Source organism: Equus asinus, chromosome 6, assembly GCF_041296235.1.
Source record: "Equus asinus isolate D_3611 breed Donkey chromosome 6, EquAss-T2T_v2, whole genome shotgun sequence".
NCBI classification, from domain to species: domain Eukaryota; kingdom Metazoa; phylum Chordata; class Mammalia; order Perissodactyla; family Equidae; genus Equus; species Equus asinus.
Genome location: NC_091795.1, coordinates 70,952,639 through 70,979,397, shown reverse-complemented (window position 1 = coordinate 70,979,397; position 26,759 = coordinate 70,952,639). Strand labels below are relative to the sequence as shown.

General features: G+C 36.6%; 1 protein-coding gene across 3 annotated transcripts in view; it reads left to right on the top strand.

Moving 5' to 3' along the window:
* The window catches only part of RMDN2 (regulator of microtubule dynamics 2), a 79,556-nt gene that overhangs the window by 30,523 nt on the left and 22,274 nt on the right, over positions 1-26,759 (top strand). For all 3 annotated transcript variants that reach the window (XM_070512243.1, XM_014832940.3, XM_070512244.1), the window contains exons 3-5: positions 16,058-16,232; positions 17,364-17,466; positions 21,435-21,495. In XM_070512243.1, coding sequence (XP_070368344.1) covers positions 16,058-16,232; positions 17,364-17,466; positions 21,435-21,495 — 339 coding nt within the window. The remainder of the gene's footprint in view (positions 1-16,057; positions 16,233-17,363; positions 17,467-21,434; positions 21,496-26,759) is intronic.

Sequence of the window (26,759 nt, the reverse complement as noted above, 5' to 3'; positions counted from 1 at the left end):
TATTATTGTGTTATTGTTAATATCTTCTTTGAGGTTTGTTAATAGTTGCTCTGTGAACTTCAGTGCTCCTGTTGTGTGCATAGATATTTATGTGTTATTTCTTGATGGAATGTCCCTTTGATCATTATATATTGCCCCTCCTTGCTTCTCTTTACCTATCCTATCTTAAAGTCTACTTTGTCTGATATAAGTATTGCAACACCTGCTTTCTTTTGTTTGCCATTAGGTTAGAGTATTGTCTTTCGCCCCTTCACTCTGAGCCTATGTTTGTTATTGGAGCTGAGATGTGTTTCCTGGAGGCAGCATATTGTTGGGCCTTATTCTTTAATCCATCTCACCAGTCTGTGTCTTTTTATTGGAGAATTCAATCCATTTACATTTACTGTGATTATCAATGTATGAGGGCTTAATGCTGCCATTTTATCACTCATTTTCTGGTTTTCCTCCATTTCCTTTGTGTCTCGTCCTGGGTGTTTTGGTCTACCCATTGAATTATGTAGTGTTTTATGTTGTCTTTCTTTGTTTTCTCCTTATTTATTATTCATGTCTCTGTTCTGCTTTTTTGTGTAGTGGTTACCCGGAGGTTTGTATTCAAAATTTCGTGTGTAGATTAGTCCATTTTCTGATGGCCTCTTATTTCCTTAGTCTGAACCACTTCAGTCCCTTTCCTCCTCCCTTCCTAAGTTGTCTTTCTCATATCTTATTCCATCTTGTGTTGTGTTTGTGGTTAAAATGACAGGATTATGTTTGTTTTTGGTGTTTCCTTTCCTTTTAGCTTAATGTTATACCTAAGTATTTGCTGTCCTATTCTGATCTGTCTAACTATTTATCTCCTAAATCTGTGCTTTGTGACCCTTTTCTCCCTTTTTTTTTTTTCAGGTATGAGGGCCTTCTTGAGGATTTCTTGTAGGGAGGGGTCTCATGGCTACAACGTCCCTTAGCTTTTGTTTGTCTGGTTAAGTTTTTATTTCTCCCTCATATCTGAAGGATATTTTTACTGGATAGAGTATTCTTGGATGAAGATTTTTGTCTGTTAAAGATTTGAATATGTCATTCCATTCTCTCCTAGCTTGTAAGGTTTCTGCAGAGAAATCCGCTGAAAGCCTGATAGGGGTTCTTTTCTAAGTTATTTTCTTCAGCTTTGTTGCCCGTAGTATTCTTTCTTTGTCATTCATTTTTGCCAGTTTTACTACTATATGCCTTGCAGTAGGTAATTTTACATTGACAAATCTAGGAGATCTGGAAGCCTCTTCCACACAGATTTCCCTCACTTTCCCTAGGTTTGGGAAGTTCTCTGCTATTATTTCTTTGGACATGCTTTCTGCTCCATTCTCCTTCTCTTCTCCTTCTTGAATACCTATAATTCTTATGTTGTATTTCCTCATTGAGTTGGATATTTCTCAGAGACTTTCTTCACTTCTTTTTAGTCTTAGTTCTCTCTCCTCTGTCTGGAGTATTTCAACATGTCTATCTTCAACTATACTGATATGCTTCTCTATGATGTCCACTCACGCATTCGGGGAATCTATATTTGTTTTATCTCTTCCATTATGTCTTTCATCTCTAATATTTCTGATTGATTCTTCTTTATAGTTTCAATCTCTTTTGTGAAGTAGCTCCTGAACTCTTTGAATTGTTTCTCTACATTCTCTTTTACCTCACTAAGTTTTTTGATGATAGCTATTTTGAATTCCTTGTCATTTAGATTACATATTTCTGTGTCCTCGGGACTGAATTCTGGGTGCTTGTCATTTTCTCTCTGGTCTGGAGATTTGATGTAGTGTCTGATGTTGTTAGAGGAGGTAGGTTGAGTCTTACACATTCTGATATTGTTTGGTTGCAGTTACTGCCTATCTCCACTGGGTGGGGGTTGAGAGCTGTGTATTCTGAGACCTCCACTTTCAGCCAAGATCCCAGGCAGTAGAGCTGTGCTGGGCATGTGGGGGAGGGGCACTTTCTCCTGCGTGCTCTCTGGGCTTTCTTGCTCTTGCTGTCTGGTCTCCTGGGGTGTTGGCTTGATGAGGTCACCCCCATGAAAGCGTTCACTGCATTAGAGGGCTTCCCTCTAGGCTGCAAGGGCCCTAAGGAGTCCTTGGTGTTCCTGTGAACCAGTGTCCCCTCCCCCGTTCCTTCCCTCATGGATCCTGACACGGTTGCAAATTGCAGGCTCTAGGGGAACGAGTGAAGTTCTCTCTTACCCCATTCCAACTCTGAGCAGGGCTCCAGCCTCTCCACCTTCCATCATGTGGCTGTGTGTCTCTCCGATGTTTTTTGTGTAGTGTTAGGATGTCCTCTGTTGGAGTATGTATGCCCCTTTTCGTTGTATGTTGGAGAGAGTCCCAGGCAGGTTCACTCTGCCATGATGCTGACATCACTCCTATTGTTATAAATTCTTGACAAATTGAGTCTTTTGTCTTTATATAATGTCCCTCTTTGTCTGTTGTATGTTTTTGACTTCAAGTTCATTTTGTCTGATATTAGTGTAGCCACCACTGTTCTCTTTTGGTTATTATTTACATGAAATCTTTTTCATCCTTCTACTTTCAACCCGTGTGTGCCCTTAATTTTAAAGTGTCTCTTATAGACAGCATATAGTTGTTTCTGTTTTTTTATCCATTCTACCAACCTTTTCTTTTGATTGGGGAATTTAATCCATTTACATTTAAAGTAAATACTTATAGAGAAGGACTCACTGCTGCCATTTTGTTATTTGTTTTCTGTATGTCTTATAGCATTTTTGTTCTTCGTTTCTTCCCTTATTGCCTTCCTTTGTGTTTAGTTGATTTTTTGTAGTGATACATTTTAATTCCCTTCTCATTTCCTTTTATATGTACTCTATAGATATTTTCCTTCTGTTTAGCATGGGCATCATATGTGATATCGTAAATTTATAACAATCTCTTTTAAATTGATACCAACTTTAACTTCAATTGCATACAAAAACTCTTCTCCTTTACAGCTCCACTCCCGATTTATGTTATTGATGTCACAAATTACATTTCTGTATATTAAGTAACTGTTAACATAGATTCATTTATGCCTTTCTCTTTTAAGTAGTGTAAAAGAATAGAAAGTGGAGTTATGAACCAGAATTACCATAATGCTGGTTTTTATATTTATACATATATTCACCCTTACTAGAAAACTTTATATTTTTATATGGCTTCACGTTACTGCCTAATGTCCTTTCATTTCAACTTCCTTTAGCATTTCTTCTAGGGCCAGTCTAGAGGTAATGAGCTCCCTCAGCTTTTGTTTATCTGGGAATATTTTAACTTTCTCTCATTTTTTTTTTTTTTTTTTTAAGGATTGACATCTGGGCTAACAACTGTTGCCAATCCTTTTTTTTCTTTCTTTCTGCTTTATCTCGCCCTCCCCCTCCCCCCCCCCCCGCCCCAGTACACAGTTGTATATCTTAGTTGCAGGTCCTTCTAGTTGTGGGATGTGGTACACCACCTCAACGTGGCCTGACGAGTGGTGCCATGTCCGTGCCCAGGATCTGAACCCTGGGCTGCTGCAGCAGAGCATGCGAACTTAACCACTTGGCCACGGAGCTGGCCCCTTTTCTCTCATTTTTGAAAGACAGTTTTGCTGGATATAAATTCCTGATCGACAGTTTTTTCTTTCAGCACTTTAGGTATATCATCCTACTTCCTTCAAGTCTACAAGATTTCTGCTGAGAAATATGAGAATCTTATTGAGGATCCTTTATATGTGATGAGTTGCTTTTCTCTTGCTGCTTTCAAGCTTTTTAAGATTTATCTTTAACTTTCTACAGTTTGAGTGTGTGTCTTGGTGCAGATCTCTGAGTTTTTCCTACTTGGAATTCATTGGGCTTCTTGTATATTGATGCCTTTCCTCAGATTTGGGGAGTTTTGGCCATTGTTCTTCAAAATAAGCTCTCTGCCCCTTTCTCTCTTTCTTCTCCTTTTGGGATTCTCATAATATGTATATTAGTCTGATTCGTGATGATTCATAAAGTCTCTTAAACTCTGTTCACTTTTCTTTCTTCCTTTTCTTTTCTTTTCTTTTTTTTGGTAAAGAAGGTTAGCCCTAAGCTAACATCTGTTGCCAATCTTCTCCTTTTTGCTTGAGGAGGATTGGCCTTGAGCCAAGATCTGTGCTTCCTATATTTTTTCTGTGGGTTGCCACCACAGCATGGCTTGATGAGTGGTGTAGGTCCATGCCTGGGATCTGAACCCACAACCCTGGGCCCCTAAAGCAGAGCATGCCACACTTCACCACTACACCACCTAGCCAGCCCCCTCTGTTCTCTTTTCTTCATTCTTTTTCCTTTTGATTCTTCAGTCTCAACAGTTTTAAATGACTTGTCTTCAAGTTTGCTGATTTTTTCTTCTGCTTGTTTGAGTATGTAGTTGATGCCCTCTAGTGAATTTTTCAAGTTAGTTATTGTATTTTTCAGCTCCAGAATTTGTTTGGTTCTTGTTTATAGTTTCTAGCTCTTTTTTGATATTCTCATTTTGTTTGTATACTGTTTTCCTGATTTTCCTTATGCTCTTTGAGATTATGCTCTTTGTAGACTGTTGTTTTGAAGTTATTGACTTGTAAGTCCAAAGCTTATATTTCTTTAGGGTCAGGTTCTGGAAATTCATTTTGTTCCTTTGTGTGGGCCATCTTTTCCTATTTTTTTTAGTATGCTTTGTGATCTTTTGTTCAAAATGGCACATTTGAAAAAATAGCCACCTATTGTAGCCTTTGTAGAATGGCTCCATGCAGGGGAAGACCTCTCTAATTAGCCCTGTGTGAGGGGTTGTGCTCTTCTCAAGTCTTTTGTAGGCACTAGTTTTCCCTGGGCCTATGTACGTGCTTTTCCCCCAATTCTCCCATATATACAACTGTTTCTAAATATCTTAATGTCAGTAAGAGTCACACCCCTGTTCTTCTTGATGCCTTAAATGTCCTATTGTATTTCTTTCCCCATAATCTCTTGCACCTGAGCACCCGTGCGTCTGCAGTCCCTCTGTTGCTCTCACATTCCACAGTGCCTGTCACTACTTTCAGCAGCCTCCAATCTGATGTCCATACTATGCCTTCATTTCTGTCTGACCTCTGAGGCAAACGAGACAGAAACCAGTCTCTTGAGAAGCCATTAGACATACCAGAACATCGCAAAGAAAATCCACTCTTTTCCTTCTGTCTCAAAGGAGGAACCAGGAGTTGGACAACTTCTTCCCAGCCATCCTGTGCCCATTGCCAGGGAGGGGTGAGACAAGGGTGAGCGAAAACACCGTCAAGTTTCCTACCATTTTAAGTATGGCTTTTTCTTGATTGGACATTTGCTTGGTTGCTGCAAATGCTTAACTAGTTTCTAGATTTCCCACAAAGCTGTTTCAATCTTTCTATTGTTGTTCATTTACTGTTTCCTTGGAGGAATGAGGACATAGAGTTTCCTAGTCTCCATCTTGCTGACATCAGTCTCTTTTAGCATGTATCTTTTGGAAAAAAAGAGGCAAAGGGGAGTGAGGTGTCAGATTAGGCTGAGTAAAAGGAACTGAATCTGGGTGCGTGATGTGGGGAGAGGCCACAGTGCTGTTGCCAGGTGTGTTTTTGCATATTCTCGTACAACTCACTACTGATAAACTTCTCTAGATACACACTTTATTTTCACAGTAAATAATATAATTTTCTCTTTAAATAATACAGCCATGCCCTCAGAGATGCTATGGTTGTTATTGAAGCAAGTAATTGTGCAGAAATGAAGGAATAGGGAAAATGGCATTGTTCTTACTCAAATTGGGAGCAGAAAGTAGGGCCTGAAAAGTACATGAGGAGATGAATGTTTGTAAGTAAATTTGACATTTTAGGGTGAAATTCTCCAGGCCTGCTAAAAAAGTGTTGGAAACTTCTGTTTGACATCATATAATCTATAAAATGCCCTTTTTGTGTGTGTGCCCCAGTACAAATCTAAGCTCTAACCCAAAGTTAATACATGTGGTTGAATTTTCCCAGGCGTATTTAGATATGCCCTATTTTAAACTTGCTTTCAAAACTTGCTCATAATTTTTTTGAAATGCCTAGTTAAGTAGAAGATTTCTGTCCAAAGTAGGAAAACAATTTTTTCACACTTAGATTTTTTTTGTTGTTGAGGAAGATTAGCTCTGAGCTAACTACTACTAATCCTCCTCATTTTTTCTGAGGAAGACTGGCCCTGAGCTAACATCTGTGCCCATCTTCCTCCACTTTATAAGTGGGATGCCTACCACAGCATGGCTTTTGCCAAGCGGTGCCATGTCCACACCCGGGATCCAAACTGGCGAACCCCAGGCCCCCGAGAAGCGGAACATGCAAACTTAACCACTGTGCCACCGGGTCAGCTCACTTAGATGTTTTTTAATGTGGGAAACAGACCAGCTTAGACATTCTCTTTTGTTTTGTTGGCTAGTTAGTCTGTTATATCAATACCACATTGACTTAGTAGAGTCTTATCCTTCATACTGTAGTCCTGATATCTGTTCTTTAAAATTGTCTTAGCTCTTCTTGTACTTGCCCTTCTGTTCAGGTAACTTCCATAGGAGAACACCATTGTGGTTTTGATTGGAATTGTTTTAAAACTGTAGATTAATTTGGGGCCATGTGAGATTGTCTTAATGTTATGTTTTTCTGTCCATGGATATGATATCTTTTTGCATTCATTTGGGTACCCTTTAATGTCCTTTGATGATTTTTTTCAATTTTCTATAGAAAAGTCATAAAAAACTTTCGTAGAATTTTTCCTAGGTACCATGTGTTTTCTTATTATAAATGTTGTATTTTATAAAATTATGTTTTTTGACTTGTTTTATAGATATAAGAACACAGTTGATTTTCAAAACTTGATTCAAAATGTTAGTTTTATTTACTTATTTGTAAATTTTGTTAGGTTTTAAAATTCTATTGAATAATCTTCAAATTATCAAATGGTTCTGTTTATTCCTTCCCAATTATTATAATTTTTATTGGTTTTTCTTTTAATATTGTGTTAACAGGACCGGCAGTACAGTGTTGAATAGAAGCTGCTATATTGGACATCCTTCTCTATTTCTGATTTTAAGGAGAATGCTTCTAATGTTTTATCTTTAAGTGTAAAATGTATTATAGTTTTAGGTATATAACCTTTATCAAGTGCAGAAGTCCCCTTCTACTCCTTGTTTATGGGTTTGGTATTTCTTTTTTCCTGAAATTGTGTTGAATTTATTGGAAAAAAAATTTTTTGTAACCGCTGAAATGATCATATGTTTTTCTCCTTGCGTCTGTTGTGCTACAGAAGTTTTCTATGTTAAACTCTGCTTGTAATCCCTGGGATAAACTCAGTCTGCTTATGATTCATTCTTCCATGTTTCTTGCAGTTTTTTTGTTAATATTTTGTTGAGGATTTTCACATCTGTGTTTATGTGTGAAATTGGCCTGTAGTTTTCATTTCCTATACTACCCCTGTTTGATTTTGGTATCAATTTTACTAGCTTCATAAAATGAGCTAAGGGGTGTTTCCCTGTTTTTTAAATCTTTAGAAAAATTTGAGTAAGTCTCATTCTTTGGATGTTTGGTAGAATTCACTGTAAAACTATGTTCTCTGTGTGTGTATGTGTGTGTGTCTGTAATAGATATATAAATTCTGATTTAATTTATTTAATGGCTAAAGGAATATTCAAGTTTTTGTCCTTTTTCTTTTTTTTTTAATTTTTTTTTATTGAGGTCATAATAGTTTATAACATTGTGAAATTCCAGTTGTACATTATTATTTCTCAGTCACCGTATACATGTGCCCCTTTACCCCTTATGCCTACCATCTAACCCCCTTCCTTCTGGTAACCACTGAAATGTTCTCTTTGTCTGTGTGTTAGCTTATCTTCCACATACAAGTGAAATCATGCAGTGTTTCTCTTTCACTGTCTGGCTTATTTCACTTAACGTAACAACCTCAAGGTCCATTCATGTTGTTGCAAAAGGGACTATTTTGTCTTTTTTATGGCTGAATAGTATTCCATTGTATGTATATACCACATCTGCTTTATCCAATCATCAGTCACTGGGCGCTTGGGTTGCTTCCACTTCTTGGCTATTGTAAATAGTGCTGTGATGAACATAGGGGTGATAAGTCTCTTTGAATTGTTTATTTCAAGTTCCTTGGATAAATGCCCAGTAGTGGGATGGCTGGATCATATGGTATTTCTATTTTTAATTTTTTGAGAAATCGCCATACTATTTTCCATAGTGGCTGCACCAGTTTGCATTCCCACCAGCAGTGTATGAGGGTTCCCTTTTCTCCACATCCTCTCCAATTTGTTATTTTTTTGTCTTGGTGATTATAGCCACTCTAATGGGTGTAAGGTGATATGTTAGTGTAGTTTTGATTTTCATTTTCCTGATGATTAGTGATGTTGAACATCTTTTCATTTGCCTATTGGCCATCTGTATATCTTCTTTGGAAAAATGTATGTTCATATCCTCTGCCCATTTTTTGATCGGGTTGTTTGGGTTTTTTTGTTGTTGTTGAGTTATGTGAGATCTTTGTATACTTTGAAGATCAACCTCTTTGATAAATGATTTACAAATATTTTCTCCCACTTGGTGAGTTGTCTTTCCACTATGTTCATGGTTTCCTTTGCTTTGCAGAAGCTTTTTAGTCTGATGTAGTCCTATTTGTTAACTTTTTCTTTTGTTTCCCTTACGTGAGTAGACATGGTATTTGAAAAGATGTGGCTAAGACCAATATTGAAGCATGTACTTCCTGTATTTTGTTCTAGGATTTTTATAGTTTCAGTTCTTACATTAAAATCTTTAATCCATTTAGAGTTAATTTTTGTGTGTGGTGCAAGATAATCGTCTACTTTCATTATTTTGCATGTGGCAGTCCAGTTTTCCCAACACCATTTATTGAAGAAACTCCTTTCTCCATTGTATGTTCTTGGCTCCTTTGTCAAGGATTAGATGTCTGTAGATATGTGGTTTTATTTCTCATCTTTCAGTTCTGATCCATTGGTCTGTTTGTCTGTTTTGTGTCAGTACCATGCTGTTTTGATTACTATAGTTTTCTAGTATGTTTTGAAGTCCGGGATTGTGATGCCTCCAGCTTTGTCTTTTTTTCTCAGGATTGCTTTGGCTATTCAGGGTCTTTTGCTGTTCCATATAAGTTTTTGGGTTCTTTGTTCTATTTCTGTGAAGAATGTCATTGGGATTTTGATTGGGGCTGCATTGAATTTGTAGATTGCTTTAGGTAGTATGGACATTTTAACTATGTTTATTCTTCTGACCTATGAAGATGGAATATCTTTCCATTTCTTTATGTCTTCTTCAATTTCTTTCAATAATATTATATAGTTTTCAGCATACAGGTCTTTCTTTAAGTTTATTCCTAGGTATTTTATTCTTTCTGTTGCGATTGTAGATGGGATTGTATTCTTGATTTCTTTTTCTACCAGTTCATTGTTAGTGTATAGGAATGCAACTGATTTTTTAAAGTTGATTTTTGTACCCTGCAACTTTACTGTAGTTGTTGATTATTTCTGATACTTTTCTGGTGGATCCTTTAGAGTTTTATATATGTAAAATCATATCATCTGCAAATAGCAAAAGTTTCACTTCTTCCTTTCCATTTTGGATTCCTTTTATTTCTTTTTCTTGCCTAATTGCTCTGGCCAATACCTCCAGTACTGTGTTGAATAAGAGTAGTGAGAGTGGGCATGCTTGTCTTGTTCTTGTTCTCAGAGGGATGGCTTTCAGATTTTCACAATAAAGTATGAAGGTTGGCTGTGCATTTGTCATATATGGCCTTTATTATGTTGAGATATTTTATTTCAATACGCATTTTATTGAGTTATCATAAATGATGTTGAATCTTGTCAAATGCTTTCTCTGCATCTATTGAGATGATCATGTGATTCTTATTCCTCATTTTGTTAATGAAGTGTATCACATTGATTGATTTGCGGATGTTGAACCATCCCTACATCCCTAGAATTAATCCTACTTGATTGTGGCATACGATTCTTTTAATGTATTGCTGTATTCAGTTTGCTAACATTTTATTGAGGATTTTTGCATCTAAGTTCATAAGTGATATTGGCCTGTAGTTTTCCTTCTTCATGTTGTCCTTGTCTGGTTTTGGTATCAGGGTAATGTTGGCCTCATAGAATGTGTTAGGAAGTGTTCCATCTTCTTCAATTTTTCGGAATACTTTGAGAAGGATAGGCACTAAATCTTCTTTAAATGTTTGGTAGAATTCTCCAGAGAAGCCATCAGGTCCTGGACTTTCGTTTTTGGGGGTCTTTTATTACTATTTCAATTTCTGTATTTGTGATAGGTCTATTCAGATTCTCTATTTCTCCTTGATTCAGTTTTGGGAGGTTGTATGAGTCTAGGAATTCATCCATTTCTTCTAGGTTATTGAGTTTGTGGGCATATAGTTTTTCATAGTATTCTCTTATAATCCTTTGTATTTTTGCAGTATCTGTTGTAATTTCTTCTCTTTGATTTGTAATTTTATTTGAGCCTTCTCTCTTTTTTACTTGGTGAGGCCGACTAAGGGTTTGTCAGTTTTGTTTATCTTCTCAAAGAACCAGCTCTTAGTTTCATTGTTCCTTTCTACTGTTTTTTTAGTCTCTCTTTCATTTATTTTGCTCTGATTTTTGTTATTTCCCTCCTTCTGCTGACTTTGGGCTTTGTCCGTTCTTCTTTTTCTACCTCTGTTAGGTGCATCTCAAGATTACTTATTTGAGATTTTTCTTGCTTGTTGAGATGGGCCTCTATTGTTATATGACCACTTTTGCTACATTCCATAAGAGTTGGTATGTTGTATTTTCATTTTCATCTGTCTCCAGGTATTTTTTAATTTCCCTTTTGATTTCTTCAATGATCCAATGTTTGTTCAATAGCATGTTGTTTAGTCTCCACATATTTCTCTGTTTCCCAGTTTTGTTCTTATGGTCAATTTCTGGCTTCATAGCATTGTGGTCAGAAAAAATTGTTGGGATGATTTCAATCTTCTTAAATTTGTTGAGGCTTGCCTTGTTACCCAACATATGGTCTATTTTTGAGAATGTTCCATGGGCACTTGAGAAGAAAGTATATTTTTGTTTTTGGATAGAATGCTCTCTATGTATCTATTAAGTCCATCTGGTCAAGTGTTTCATTTGATCTACTATTTCCTTGACTTTTTCTCAGGAGGATCTGTCCATGGAAGTAAGTGGGTTTTGAGGTCCCCTACTATTATTGTGTTGCTGTTAATTTCTCCCTTTGGGTCTATTAATAATTGCTTTATGTACTTTGGTGCCCCTGTGTTAGGTGCATATATATTAAGAAGCATTATGACCTCTTGGTAGAATATCCTTTTTATCATTATATATTGCCTCTCTTTGTCTCTCATTGTCTTTTTTAAATCGAAGTCTGCTTTGTCTGCTAAACCTATGGGAACACCTGCTTTCTTTTGTTGGCCATTAGCTTGGAGTATTGTCTTCCATCCCCTCACTCTAAGGCTATGTTTGTCTTTGGAGCTGAGTGCGTTTTCTAGAGGCAGCATATTTTTGGGTCTTGTTTTTTAATCCATCCAGCTAGTCTGTGTCTTTTGATTGGAGAATTCAACCCATTTACATTTAGAGTGATTATTGTTATATGAGGGCTTAATGCTGCCACTTTATCTCTTGTTTTCTGGTTGTTCTATGTTTCCACTGTTTCTCTTCCTTTGTATTTCTGACTGCCATTTCATTTTGTTGGTTTTCTTAGGGAGATTTCTCAGTTTTCTCTCTTTTTGTGATTTGTGGCTCTGCTCTGATTTTTTGTTTGGTGGTCACCGTGGGGCTGTATGACAGATATTGGAGATGAGATAGTCCATTTCCTTATAGCCTCTTATCTCCATTAACCTAAGCAGGTTACTTCCCTTTCCTCTCCTCTTCTGAGTAATTGCTGTTACAAATTGTTCTGTTTTTAATTTTGTGAGTTGGTGGCTAAGTTGAAGTGTTTATCCTTACTTTTGATGCTTTATTTCCCTTTCTCTTTTAAGTTGTAACTGAGTCTTTGCCTCCCTGTTCTGGTAGAGAGTTTCAGGTTTCTGATCATGTCTATTTATCTCCTTGCTCAGAGCTTTGTAGACCTTTGCCTTTTTTTGCTGGTTTGAGGGCATCTTTAATTATTTCTTGTAGCGGAGGTCTAGTGGCGATGAACTCCCTCAACTTTTGTTTATCTGGGAAAGCTTTTATTTGTCTATCGTGCCTGAAGGAATGTTTCGCTGGATAGAGTATTCTTGGCTGAAAGTTTTTGTCTTTCAGTAATTTGAATATATCATTCCATTCTCTCCTAGCCTGTAGGGTTTCTTCTGAGCAATCTGCTGAAAGCCTGATAGGGTTTTTCTTTGTAGGTTATTTTCTTCTGCCTTGCTGTTTCTCATATTTTTTCTTTATCACAAACTTTTGCCATTTTTACTATTGTATGCCTTGGAGAAGGTCTTCTAGCATTGATGAAGTTGGGGATTAGCTTCATCATACATATGCCACTTACTCATTTATTTATTGATTATGAATAATATAATAAACATCCATGAAACCACCTCCTAAAACAACAGCTACGACCTAGACAATAATCCTCATCAAACTATTTGGCTCCCCTGCCTCACTTCACCTGAAGGTAACTGTCATGCTAAATCTATAATCTATATTGTTCATCCTTTGCTTTCCTTTTTATATAATTTTACTACATGCGTATTCCTTAAAAATAACACTTAATTTTCATTGTTTTTATAGAAAGAGAATCACTGTATATAATTTTAGGAGCTTATTTTTCCACTTTAAATTTGCTCAGATTCCTCCGTATTTTGCATATCACTGTATTTCTTTCATTTTGACGATTGTGTAAGCTCTTGATAAGCTTTTAGATTGTTTCCTGGTACTTGCTATTGTGAAAGTACTGTTTTGTCTGTTCTTACACGTATCTCCTTTTGTACATGTGCAAGAGTCTTGGATTATTGGGTCCTGGGATATGGAAAGTTCAATATTAAAAGATAATGCCAAAGTGCTTTCCTAACCGGTTTCACCAATTTGCATTTGTATCAGATCCTATGGATTGACTTCCTCTTCAATATTTGGTATTATCAGACTTTTCAAATTTTGTAAATGAAACAAGTATAAAACAGTATCTCTTTGTGGTCTTTATTGTATTTCTCTGATCACTAGTGAAAGTTGAACATCTTTTCTTGTGTTTTTTGGTTATATGTAGTTTCTCATTTGAGGAGGCCTACTTGTATCTTTTGAGTATATTTCTATTGAGTTTACTGTGTTTTTGTTAGTGAACTTTAGAAAATATTTATTCTTGCTATTAATGTTCTCCAGTTGCATGTGTTGCAAAATATCTATTCCTGGTTTTTAATTTCTGTTTTTGCATTTTTGAAAGTGTCTTTTGATTAGCAGCAGTTTTTCATTTAATATAGTCATATTGACTTATTTATAATTAATAATTATTTATAGTTAATGCTTTTGTATCTTGGTTAAGAAAATTTCTTATCCCAAAGACTAAAATATATTCACCTATATTTTCTACTTAAGAATTAAAAAAACTATTTTTAATACTTTATTGCTTATACCATCTAGAGTTATTTTTTTAATATTATAAGGTAGAGATTTAATTTCATCCTTTTCTGTAGAGATAACCACGTTTTTTTCACCTCAATCCCTTAATTTCCCACTGATCTAACATGCCAACTCTGTCGTGTGCTACACTTCCACGTATATATGGATCTGTTTCTGTGCTCTGTTCTGTTCCATCAGTCACGCATCTACCTCACACCAATAGCACACTGTCTTTAATGGGTCCTACTATCTGGTGAAGGAAGTCTGCTTTCCCTGCTCTCTGTCTTCAGGAGTGCTTTGGCTACTCTAGGCTCTTTACTTTTCTGTGTAACTTTTCGAATGATCTTGTTAAATTTCACGGAAATCAATTATATAGAATCTATAGATTAATCTGGAGAGAATTTATATATTTGTAACATTGGGTGTCTCCAGCCATGAACATGATGTATTTTTCCAAGAATTTAGGAGATTTTGTAAACATCTTTTAATGTACCTTTTATAATATTCTCCATAGAATCTTCACATATCTTTTATTAGATTTATTCTTATGTGTTTGATATTCTCTGAGGTCATTATAAATGAAATATTTTATTTAATCATGCTCTTTAGGTTTTTTGCTCCTGGTATATAGTTTTTGACTTTCATATGTGAATCTTATATGCAGCCAACTTGCTAAACTCTCCTATAGTCTCTGAAACAGGTGAGCAAGTAAACTATGTGGATGTCCAGGAAGAGCACACCAGGCTGAAGGAGCAGCAAATACAAAGATGGTAAAGCAGGAACATGACTGATGTGTTCAAGGAACATCAAGGAAGCCAGAGTGGCTGGAGTGCCCTGAGCGGGCAGGGGAGTGGTAGGAGATGAGGTCAGAGGTACTGGACTGGATTACGTAGGGCCTTGTAGACCCCTGTAAGGACTTAGATTTTCACTCTGACTCGGGTGTCCATTGGAGAGTTTTGAGCAAGGGGTGACATAATTTGATTCATGTTTTTAAAGGACCATTCTGGTTACTGTGTTGAGAATAAACTGTAAGGGTCAAGGCCTAAAGCAGGGAGACGTGACAGAGGCATTGCAGAAATCCAGATGAGATGATGGTGGTTTAGACCAGGGTAGCAGTGGGTTGAGATGGTGAGAAGTGGCCAGATTCTGGATATATTTTAAAGAACCAAGAGGAATTTCTAACAGACTGGAAATTGTTTAGTAGAGAAAAAGAAGTTAAGGATGATTCTAAGTTTTTCGGTTCGAGCAACTGGAAGGTGTTTCCATTAATGTTGAAGAGTTTGAATATAGTGTCATCTTTATAAGGACTTTGAAAGAAATTTATTTTGATTCTTACTATTGGAAATAGTTACATTTCTCTCAAGAACTTGCTTTGTTTTCATCTTTGTTAGTATCTGTTGGGGACTGTGACTACATTGGCTGCTAGAAAGTGTAGAACCACGTTGTGTCCCTTGTAGCAAAGATACAGATATCTAACGTGTATGTATTTTTTTTATTGCCCTTACTCACATTTGGCTTTGTTTTTATCTTTTCTCACTAGTTCTAATTTGTCTTTTTATACATTATGTATCCTTATATACTTCCTTAAAATGTTTTCAGAACAGGGTTTGAATAAATCGAGACAAATTGTTTGCATTATATGCCACCAAAAAGGAATTGTGGGAGGTAGCATGAATTTTTAAAAACTAAGCTAAGAGTTAGAATATCATCTTGAGCTATAAATATATATGGGTGTGTATATATTACATAGGTATATTATATATATATTATATATTCGAGTGCCTACTGAGTTCCTACAACTCTGTGTCATCCATTCAATAATATTTAGTGAGTATCCACTGTGTGTCAGGTGCTGTTCTAGGCATTGATACATCAGTTAATAAAACAAAGAATCCTTTGGTCAGGGAGCATGCATCCTACTGGGGGAGATACTGACAAATGGCACATGTAGTGGATTAGTCAGTTTTATACTATATTAGAAGGTGGTCCATACTACAGAAAAAGATGTCAAGCATGGTAAGGGAGCTTGGAGGTGAAGGGAATGTGGGTGGGTTGGAGTGTGGAGGTTGCAGCATTAAATAGAGTGATCTGGGGGGGCCACCTTGAGAAGATGACATCTGAGCACAGACTTGAAGGTGGTGAGGGCATGAGTTATGTGCCCTTCTAAGGGAAGAGCGTTTCATCAGAGAGAACAGAAAGCAAAGTTCCTGAGATAGGAGTGTGCCTGGCACATTTAAGGACCAGCCAGGTGGCCAGTGTGGAGTTGAATGAGTGGGAAGAGTGGTAGGAAACAAGGTCAGAGAGATATTGGGCGTAGGAGACAGATCTCACAGGGCCTTGTAGACTGTTGTTAGGACTTAAGTTTTTTTCTCTGAGTGACAGGGGGCACACTGCAGGATTTCAAGCGTAAGAGTGGAAATGATTTGACTTGCATTTTAAAAGGATCACTCTGGCTATTATAGTATAACTTTTGAGGGAGTTGATGATTATTTCTGTCATTTTAGTTATATTACAGCTAATACTGACACAGAAGAACAGAGTTTTCCTGTCACTAAGGCATTGAACACACACGTGGAAGACTTAAATTTAGATGTCCTTCTTCAGAAGGCGGACCGTTTGCGTTTGGAGGAGTCTAGCAAGATGGAGAGCTTTGAACTACTTTGTGACCACAAAGACAAGGTAAGAGACATGTGATGGTAGTATGTTTGTATAGGTTTACTTTTTGATTTAACCTACTGTCCCATTTATGTTATAACCATGACAATTGTGTCACAGTTTACACAAGCTAAATGATTGGTGCAAAATTTTTCTATAATAAAAGTAAATATGAGTTTATTGAGCTCTAAGATCATAAAAATGAGAACCAGAGAAATGATTATACATTTTTACTTTTCTTTGATTCTTATTAACTTGATATATTTAATAAATATTTTCTAACAGATAAAGAACAAGACATACTGCTTCTCTGGTGAGGAGGGAAAGCTACATTTTAAGTTTTCTATCTTATGTTTATTAATAGAACAACCATCAGTATTTCAGTCTATTTCTACCAATGGTTAGTTGTCAGTATTTCATGTTAGGCAGAATTGGGAAAGCCCATCCCTCCCACCACCACTACCAAAAAAGCAAAAGAGGGTTTGCAATATCCAAAGGAGCAATAAATCTCTTTCTTTCCCATGAGCAATTTAAGTCTAACCTTTGTCTGAGGATTTAACAACTCTAACTCTGTTCTTTTGAGAATATATGATCTGTAATAACTTACAGATACTATCCGAAATGCTCACTGAAACAGCATACTGATACTTTGAACTACTTTGTGACCAGTATCAGCATACTGATAGTAGATAACTTAGAAGGGAAAATATGAAGAGGATACCACAACCCAGAGAGAATTTATAGATTCTGGCACCCGTCACTTCTCCCTTCTCTGGAGGTGTGGAGCTGTTGTCTGGATAATATTCATTGGTTTTGAGATCCAAATGTAACACTATATAAAATCACATTTTGTAGCCATGAATATTTGAATTTAAAATGTTATGTGCAACAGATGGTTACTAGTTATCAGAGTGATCATTTCATAACGTATATAAATGTCGAATCACTATGTTGTACACTTGAAACTAGTACAATATTGTATGCCAACTATACTTCAATAAAAAATAAAAATAAAATGTTATATGCACATGAGTAGATTCAGTCATCTGTAAGTGTTAGTTTAGCTGCCTAATTTTGTAGAAGTTGCAGTGAAAAACATAGTCTGGTCAAAGTTACTGAGTTAATCTAATGTGCAGTTCTCTCTTTCCTTTTCAGTATAGAGATGAAATAGAGTTTATTTGGCGGTTTGCTCGTGCTTATGGAGATATGTATGAGTTATCTACAAATACTCAAGAAAAGAAACATTATGCTAATATTGGTAAGTATTTTGTAAAGATTTATTATCCTCAAGTGACAGTTATTATCTATAATAAACCTCTAATGAATTTTAATTAAAGCTATATTATCTTAGCTAAAACCAGTATGTTTAATCTATATCAATATATGGTACTGAAAAATACACACAGTCTAAGGACAAAAAGCTTCTTTTGGACTAAAGAATATGTTCTTTAAAAATATTTGAGCATAGTAGAAAAGGCAACCGAAAATCTCAAATTTCAGCTTTTAAAAGAAAGATGAGACAGTAAGTGGTAATGTTTGAGAAGCAATAATAGGCAGAAGACACTTGTCTCCAGCGGTCATCTTTCACCACAGTTAAACTAACCCTCCTTACTTCCTGTAATGCAGAGCTCCAGGTACCATGAAGAAATAACCATTCAGGCTTCCAAATTTTTTTTCAAAATTTGTCTTGGTAGAACTAGATTGGCCTTGAGTTGATAATTGTTTAAGCTGAGTGATGAGTACAAGGTGGTTCATTATACTGTCCTGTATACTTTTTTGCATATTTTAAAAAATTTCCATAATAACAGCAACAAAAGAAAACCCACAATGTCAAAACGTCTACACGTATATATCTCACCTTGACTCTCACTGAGTATCAAAACTCTTTCTTGCAAAAAGCCCCTTACCTTCCATCTCTCTGAGTTTCAGGGTAGTAATTTGACATCAAAACTTCTTTAACTCTTCTTTTATTTGGAAGTCTTCTCTTTTCCAAGCTTTCCTTCTCTGGATGGCATAAGGGAGAAGCAGCAAGAAGATAATGATTCTGCAGATCTCCCTTCAGTCTAGTTTGCTGTCATTTTTATTTCCAAGAAGGAAGTATTTCCAAACTCCTTGTAATTACATTTCTTCCACTTGTAGATTTCCTTGCCAATTGACCTCTGCACTTTAATTCTCTCTAAGTGGGAGGAGGATGGGAGAAATTTTCCTTCTTTGTTCTTTATATATTCTTCATCACCTTTGTGGGGCAGTTTTTCTCTAGCAATCTGTCTTGCAGGCCATAAGCAAAACGGATTTCTAGAGAAGAGATGTATTAACTTGAAGGTAAATAAAAATTTAACCAAAGAGAACAAACTGACTTATTTTCATATCTACTGAGAAAAATCAAAGTATATCTGTAAACTGTTCCAACATTCATCGATATGAAACACTTTTTTTTTCTTAAGTACCTACTGTACCCTGGGCATTAGGGCTCCTCCTGTGTTAGGGGGCAGAAATATGAAAGCAAAATAGACATGTTCTCAGAATGCAGGGGAGCTTATGGCTTTGTGGAGGAGGGAGTATTATTCGGATAATCATACACATAAAGAAACAAACGGAAATAAGTTGTGAGTAAGGAGGCTGCAGAGTGTTGCGAGTGTAACAGAAAGGAGGGTGCGAGGGCAGGGGTCGGGGGCGATGTGGGGAAATCTTTCCTCGGGAAGTAACAGTCTCACATCCTGGGATCTCTGTTTTAAAATGGAGTGGGAGTTTAATTGAGTAAATGTGTGAGATGGTGAAAATGGAAAAAGAAATAGGCTGGAGGAAATTTGGGGACAAGAATGGAGCATAAATTTGAATAGGATATATCCAAAAAAAGAGACAAGTTTATAGTATCAAAGAAAAAGGAGTGAAGCCTCAGATATGTTCATTCCAATATTGAAATAAATTTAAAAGAATTCTGTTTCTTCATCTGTTTAAGAAACATTTACTCAAGATTACTGTGTTCAGGAACAATGTTAAAATGAGGGGTGGACGGAAGGAGCAGAGCGAGAGGAGGAGGGACGTAACTGTGACTGAGACAGGGCTGCACTAGGGGACTTACTGTGTAGATGAGTATGGGGACAGATCGTACAGGTGTGCAGTTGGTAAGGGCTGGCGAAAGGTGATGACAAAGTACAGTGGAGCTGAGACCGGCTGTGGAGGGAACTCAGTATGAGGGAAGAAGAGTGCTGGATGTTATTGTTCATAATAGTACATTTGAAATTGTTATGCCGAGGGATGGTTTGATCACTGGAAAGTGCAAAATTCTTTCATAAAACTCAAAACGGGATGTATCATTATGCGGTACAACTTTTGAATACTGCAACTGACCATAACTTGTATTCCAAATAAAATATGAATCTTATATCTAAAGAAACATTATTATAATATCCAGAATTAAATGATCGGTACAAATGCCTCAAATGCATCTCAAAATATAATTTTGTCAGGCGAATAGCTTTCCTTTCGGGCTTCAGCTGCATAAATGAGGCTGCGAAACCAGACTGTGTACTGCTCAGCGTCCTTTTGTAGTCTCGGAGTGATGGCTGCTCCTCTCGTTTAGGCTTGCAGTAGTGTGCTAAAATGTTGATTTAGTGTTTAATGTTTGTACATTAGAAAGTATTTACGTTTTTCAATCATTCGTTTACAAATGGCTAACTTTTAGTAGGTGTCCACAATGTAACATTAGTTATTATTAAAATATTTCACTTTGATTTTTTCCACTTTATGTAAATTTCTACACAGAGTACTTCTGTTAATGGATAAAGCTATAAAGTACCACCTTAATAAATTACCAAATAGAGAATGGTTTTAGAATAAAAGATTCTTGTTTATAAAGATTATCTCAACTACCTATTTAGAAGGGCATTTTGCAGATCATTGGATATTCTCTCCAAAGAAAAAAATAGAGCAGGGTGAAAAGGAGAGGGTAAGAAGCAAAGCCTCTTTTTGAGAAAGATTTTCAGAATGTGGTTCAGTTTTGTTGCAAGCATTTTGATTGTTTAAACCAATAGACAAACTTCCATCCAGAGTAATTATTACGGAGGGCTGGCCCCATAGTGTAGTGGTTGAGTTTGGTGCTCCCCACTTTGGCAGCCAGGGTTCACAGGTTTGGATCCTGGGCACAGACCTACACCATTCATCAGCCATGCTGAGGTGGCAACCAACATACAAAGTAGAGGAAGATTGTCAGCTCAGGGCTAATCTTCCTCAGGCTAAAAACGAAGAAGATTGGTGATGGATGTTAGCTCAGGGCAAATCTTCCTCACCAAAAAAGAAAAAAAAAGTAATTATTGCACTTTTAAAAGTTATTCTAGGGGCCGGCCCAGTGATGCAGTGATTAAATTCTCAACTTCTGCTTCAGCAGTCCGGGGTTCGCCAGTTTGGATCCCAGGTGCAGACATGGCACCACTTGTGAAGCCATGCTGTGGTAGGCATCCCACATATAAAGTAGAGGAAGATGGCCCCGGATGTTAGCTCAGGGCCAGTCTTCCTCAGCAAAAAGGGGAGGATTAGTAGCAGATGTTAGCTCAGGGTTAATCTTCCTCAAAAAAAAAGAAAGAAAAAGTTATTCTAAAACTCAGAGAAATGATTTGGGAGAATTATTTCTGTACTGAGCCTCTTCATTATTGTGAGTGATGAGGCAAGAACTTCTCTGGGAAGCCTTCCCTTCCTCCTTAGATAGAGTTACTCACCCTCTTCTCTGCCATGCTCTCTTTTTTTTATCTTACTTTTACCTTTTTGCATGTAATTTGTTTTTTTCTATACCTGCTGTCTACTGAACTGTAAACCCTTGGAGGGCAAGAACTGTGTCTTACTTGACTTTCTGTTCTCAGAGGCTCACATCCTGTGGCGCTTAGAAGGCACTCAGTAAATGTTGGTTGACTTAATTACAAAACAATTTTTATTAACACTTTTAAATAATGATTGAATGACTTTTCTTATACTTGGTTAAATCACTTAGTCCAGTGAGTTTCAGACTTGAGCACCATCAGAATCACTAGAGGCTGCTTTAAACAGATTGCTGAGTCTAGAGTTTGTGATCGAGGAAGTCTCCTGTGTGGCCAAAAATGTGCTTTTCTAACAAATTTCCAGGTGATGCTTCTGGTCTTGGGAGCCTACTTTAGGAATCACTGACTTAATTCAATAATCTACCTCGCACCAACTCACATGAAGGTACTAAGTGTAAGTCCATTTATCTTTCAGGAAAGACATTAGGTGAAAAAGCTATTACTAGAGCACCCATGAATGGACATTGCCATCTGTGGTAAGTATGTAGAATTTATGCAGCCTTTTTAAATGCTAATATGCATCTTTGTAAATTATAATGGATTTTAAAAATATTTTTGACCCATTTAACTTGTCACATTCACTGAAAAATAGTTAGTAGATAGCACAGTAATTGTTCTTGTTCTGTTTATCTTCATGTATTTTTCAGTATATATTTATTTAAGGTAAACTTTCATTGAAGATTTCATAAGTGATTCTACCAAGTCCAATGGCTTTGAACATGATAAATTCTAATTAAATCTAATTTAATATAACATTTCATTTGAAAACAAATACTAAAATGATGCCATGTTTCTAAATAAGAAGTAGAAAGAGTGGTTCAAAGAATAAAAGCACATCAGCCATTTCTTAAACCTTGATGTGTCAAGGGATACAAATTCCACAGGTCAAAGAAAAACCACTTATAAGAAAGCTCAAACAAAGGGAATGTAATTAGTTGGATGGACATAGGTGAATATCCTTGGGGCAAAAAATTTTATTCTTGAGTACATTTTGTTTTGGATCCTTTGTATGTTTAGAATTATAAATCACAAATAAGACATATATTGTTGTTAATTAACGCTTCCTTTTTCCCGCATTTGCATTTCTACATTTTTTAGTTCCTTAGTTTTTTTCTCCTCAGCAGTACAGATACTTTAGATGCTAGGAAGATACAGTAATAATTTATAACCCTTCTCTCAGACCTAGGTTTCTAAAAATCCACCCCTCTTCGGGATTATTTTATTATTTGAGGCACTCTTAGGCAAAAATCTCTCTCAAAGTGGCTCCCTTTCGGCAGGTCCACATCTGTCCCACAGGAAATTTGTTTTTGCTTCACCAGCTCTGAAGTACAAACCATTTTCCCAAAGCAGACTTGTTTCTCTACTGTCACCAGCAGGGGGAGCTCTACTCACATAAGCATCTTGAAACTTCCTGTCCCCTAGACTCCAAGGGACACGTACCAAAATAAGAATAGGTCTTTTGAAGCTCCCCTGTCTTGGCTTAAGATAAGATGTGAGCCTACCTTCTGCACTCTCTCATGAGAAAGTGGGAGGTGGAACCCAAGTACCCTAACGGTTCTATCCGCAGAAATCCCCACTCCAGGTCCCTGCCTCCACCAGTGAATTCTTTGCCTTCTCTTGTATCGCCTGGAGATGGGCGAAGGGCTAAGCCTGGCGGAACCTGTGAATCGTTTCCTTAGCGTGTCATGCATGGGTAGTAGAGAGTCTTGCTTTAGGGATTGGAGTACCTACAGATAAAGTATTATTTTGTGCCCTTGGTGCCTTTGCCAAAACTCTAGGAGAAAGGTAATTTTGCGGTTAACATTCTGATACATATCTTTAAGACTATTTCCTCAGTATATAATGATTTTGGCTATTATTTCTATAGCCAACTTTGCCTTCTTCTAATTTGCATAATACTAATATTAAGAAGTTAACATCTGTATGCATTAAGGCACTTCTGTTCTTCCACTCTTAGTCGTAACTGTATTAAACTTACCCTGATCAAGCCACAATCTCTTCATCTCCTTTGATGTTGGAAGTGTTTGGGAGCTGGTTAGCCAGATTTGGATGCAGAAGGAGCACCCAGGTCCTGCTGTTCACGTTGAGCCGCTGCTGCCGCTCCTCCTTCTTCCCCACTTGTTCCTCTTCCTCCTGCTGCTGCTGGGCTGCTCTTCCTCTGCTGTGCTCTTCCTTCGCTCGAACTGCATCTGCGTCCGTGAAGAATCGCATTAAAAATGTCCATGTAATGTTAATCCTCAATCTGAGGACACTTACCAGTTTGAGCTTCCAAATTTTCACAGAGGAACAGTGTTGAATCTTCTCTGAGGGCTTCATAAGTACCTTGAAATCCATCGTGTGAGGACAGATTATGCTTAACTCTTCCTCAGTGGGTTTCCTGTGGATCTTCCACTCATCTGGTTACTGCTCCTTTGTTCATCTTCTTTCACATTTTGTTGTGAACTAGTTGCCCTGTTTATAACCAGAGGATTTAACCCCAAGGTTAAATCTTATCAACACAAACACACACACACAGAGAAATTATGCAATTATATTTCACATGATTTCTTATTCAGTATCGGTTTTTAATTTAAAAAAATATTAAAATCTAGGGGGCCAGGCCTGTGGCGGAGTGGTTAAATTTGTGCACTCTGCTTCGGTGGCCTGGCATTCGCAGTTTTGGATCCTGGGTGCAGACCTACACACCACTCATCAAGCCATGCTGTGGCAGCATCTCACATACAAAATAGAAGAATACTGGCACAGATGTCAGCTCGGGGCCAATCTTGCTCACCAAAAATATATATATTAAAATTTAATCAGCTGATAAAATGTGTTAAATATGAATGTCAATCTTATCTCAATTCCTAGAATGTATTATCATATATCTACTGAATACAAGAGTTCTCATTCAATTAAATAGTAGAAGTTTAGGGTGATGAAAACAGAGAAATTAAAACTTGGTCTTGAGAATCAATGGGTGAAATTTAGATTAATTGATTCCATCAATTGTAATAAAATGGCACAAAAAGGTCTTATTCTGCTGGAATCTTTTCAATATGTTAAGACATTTTCTCATTCATTCAGCATAAATGACAGCCTGTAGCCTACAGGCCAAATCCAACTGCCTGCTTTTAAATAAATTTTTATTGGAGTACAGTCACACCCATGCATTTGTACACAGCGGTGAAGCTGGGTAGTTGCACCAGAGACTGTCAACCCCAAAGCCTAAAATGTTTGCTGCCTGGGCCTACAGCAAAAGTTTGCAGACCCATGGTTTACAGGGTTACTTGATGGTTTATAAGCCTTCAGTTTGAAATAAAAGATGCAATCTTTAGGAATAACGATCATAAAGGATTAACATTGAGGGAACAGTTGAAAAACAAAAGACATGTTTTTCATCTTTGTCTTTTCCAAAACGAAATTACCTTTTAACTTTAAGGCGACATAAGCATTCTATAAAATTCTGTTGTTTTTATTGTACCAGCCTAAGATACTTGTAGAATCAAGAGAGTAAAATCACTGATGGATTTGGAGTTTGTTAGCCAAATAGGCCTGACCTTAATTATAAATAATGTCTTAGGTATTTGTTGCACTCTACCAGTCACAAATTATATCCACATGCCTTATAGGCATTTACAGAACAACCTGTTTCCATTTTATAGAGAAGGTAAGCAAAGCTCTGTGTGTGTGTGTGTGTGTGTGTGTGTGTGTGTGGTGTGTTGATTAGTAACCAAGGGCCACACAATAAGTGGAAAAACAAAAGCCATATCTTATATTCTTATGTACTTGATATTTCTTCTATTACGTTATTCTTCCTCTGCTTTCTCACAGTATAAAGAGCATTGATGCTGACTCAAAAGTCCCTCAGGGAAACTAATGGAGTTGTTGTAGTAATGTTGAAACAAGAATGTTTGCCAATTATTGAAGATATATTCAATATCAATGCAAAAAAAAATACAGCATTTTCGTCAAGGCATGTAGTTAGAACAACCTCTAGATGGAGGTAATAGACCATATTATGAATTAACTTTCTTTAGAGTTCCCATCAACCTGAGAGTTTACGAAATAAAATTTTAAATTACATTTTAAAGATGAACAATACAAAAAAAAACCCAACACACATACAAACATAGGTGGAATCAATTGCCGGAAAAAAAGTGATGATCCTTTGGGAAAAAGTGATTTTGTGAAAAACATAACTCTAGTGACAGATTATAAGGAAAAAGTACATATTTCATATAATAGTATTCATAAATCATTTTTTTCCTTTTTGTCTTCAGTCAGAGTAACTTGGAGAGAATGTGCTGAGAGAGCGCTATAAAGGCCTAGAGAAGTGCATAAGTAGTTCTGATTTTCAGAAAATAGAAGATTGATTCCACCACTCTGGATCCGAGAACATAGAATCTTTTCCTTTGATTGTGGTACAAATAGTTAGTTGGGTTGTTCTAGGAATCTCTGGATGAGGAAGTTCAAATAGGCCCAATATAGATTTTTCTAAAAATGTGACGTGATCTGTTTTTTGTTCCTTTGCTATTGATAGAGTAGGGAAATTGAGCTCATATATCTGGATTTAAGCAAGACATTAAGGCAAGTTCACTCATTACATTGTTGTGGACAAGATGCAGAAATGTGGGCAAGCTTCTGGGTTAACCATGCTGACAGAAGGGTTTGAGCCTCACTTGTTCAACAGCCTATCTGTTGACAATATCATTGTCAGCCTAGAGACGATTCTTAGATTCCAAGTCTAGATCTTAGACACTAGTGTGTTCAGTAATTTTGTCAGAGGGTGAAGATATAGAAGGTATGCTTATAAAAGTTGCAAATAACACAAAATTAGGAGGAACAGGGTGTATGATGGATGACAATAGTACATCAAAAGATTTTCATTTGTTGAAAGAGATACTGAACAAGGTGTTAGTTACTAGGGATAAATATGGAAGGAGGGATAGAAAGAAGTGTCAAAATTTAAGGATATTAGGAAGAGCAGATGGAAATTTGAAGAAAGTATGGAGTTTACTTAATAATAATGTATTGATATTGGTTCATTGTGAAAATTATGTATCAATATTGTGTGTCAATATTGGTACAGTTGTGATAAATGTACTATAATAATGTAAGATGTAAACAATAGAGAAAACCGGATATGGGTATACAGGAACTCTCTGTACTATCTTTGCAACTTTCCGGTAAATCTCAAGGTATTTTAAAATAATAAAAGTTTATGTTTTTAAAAAGTGGCCTAAGGTTTTTTTTAAGTCTGAATAAGTTGGAAAATGATAATGTGATAACTAAAATGGGGAGTTTGGGGATGTAGTTGTGGAATTGTGCTCCATGGTCTTCAACTCTGCGGGAGGAGTGATAGAACAGAACAGCAGACCCCATTTCGAAAGAACACGGTGAGGCCAAGAGTCAACAATAACAGTTTTCACCAGGAAGCTGAGAGTCTTTTTGCAGTAATGTTTTCTAAATACTCTATCTCTGGTGGTGCAGAGATGTATGTGAAATACAGTCTGATTTTAGAATTTGTGAGTAGTAGTATCTCCTAATCTAGTTAAATTCTCAAATGACTTTTAGTAGGTTGATTTAGTTATCACTCTGGCTTCTACAGTAGTGGGTTCCCTTGATTATATAAAAACTGAAAATTAAAAGGTCAAAGAAGTCATAACTGAAAAGTGGCCATTTTATTGGTTGGGCATAAAGTATGTGAATTATGTGATCTTTTGTGTCCAGGAATGATCTTACGGTTCCAAATTAAGAA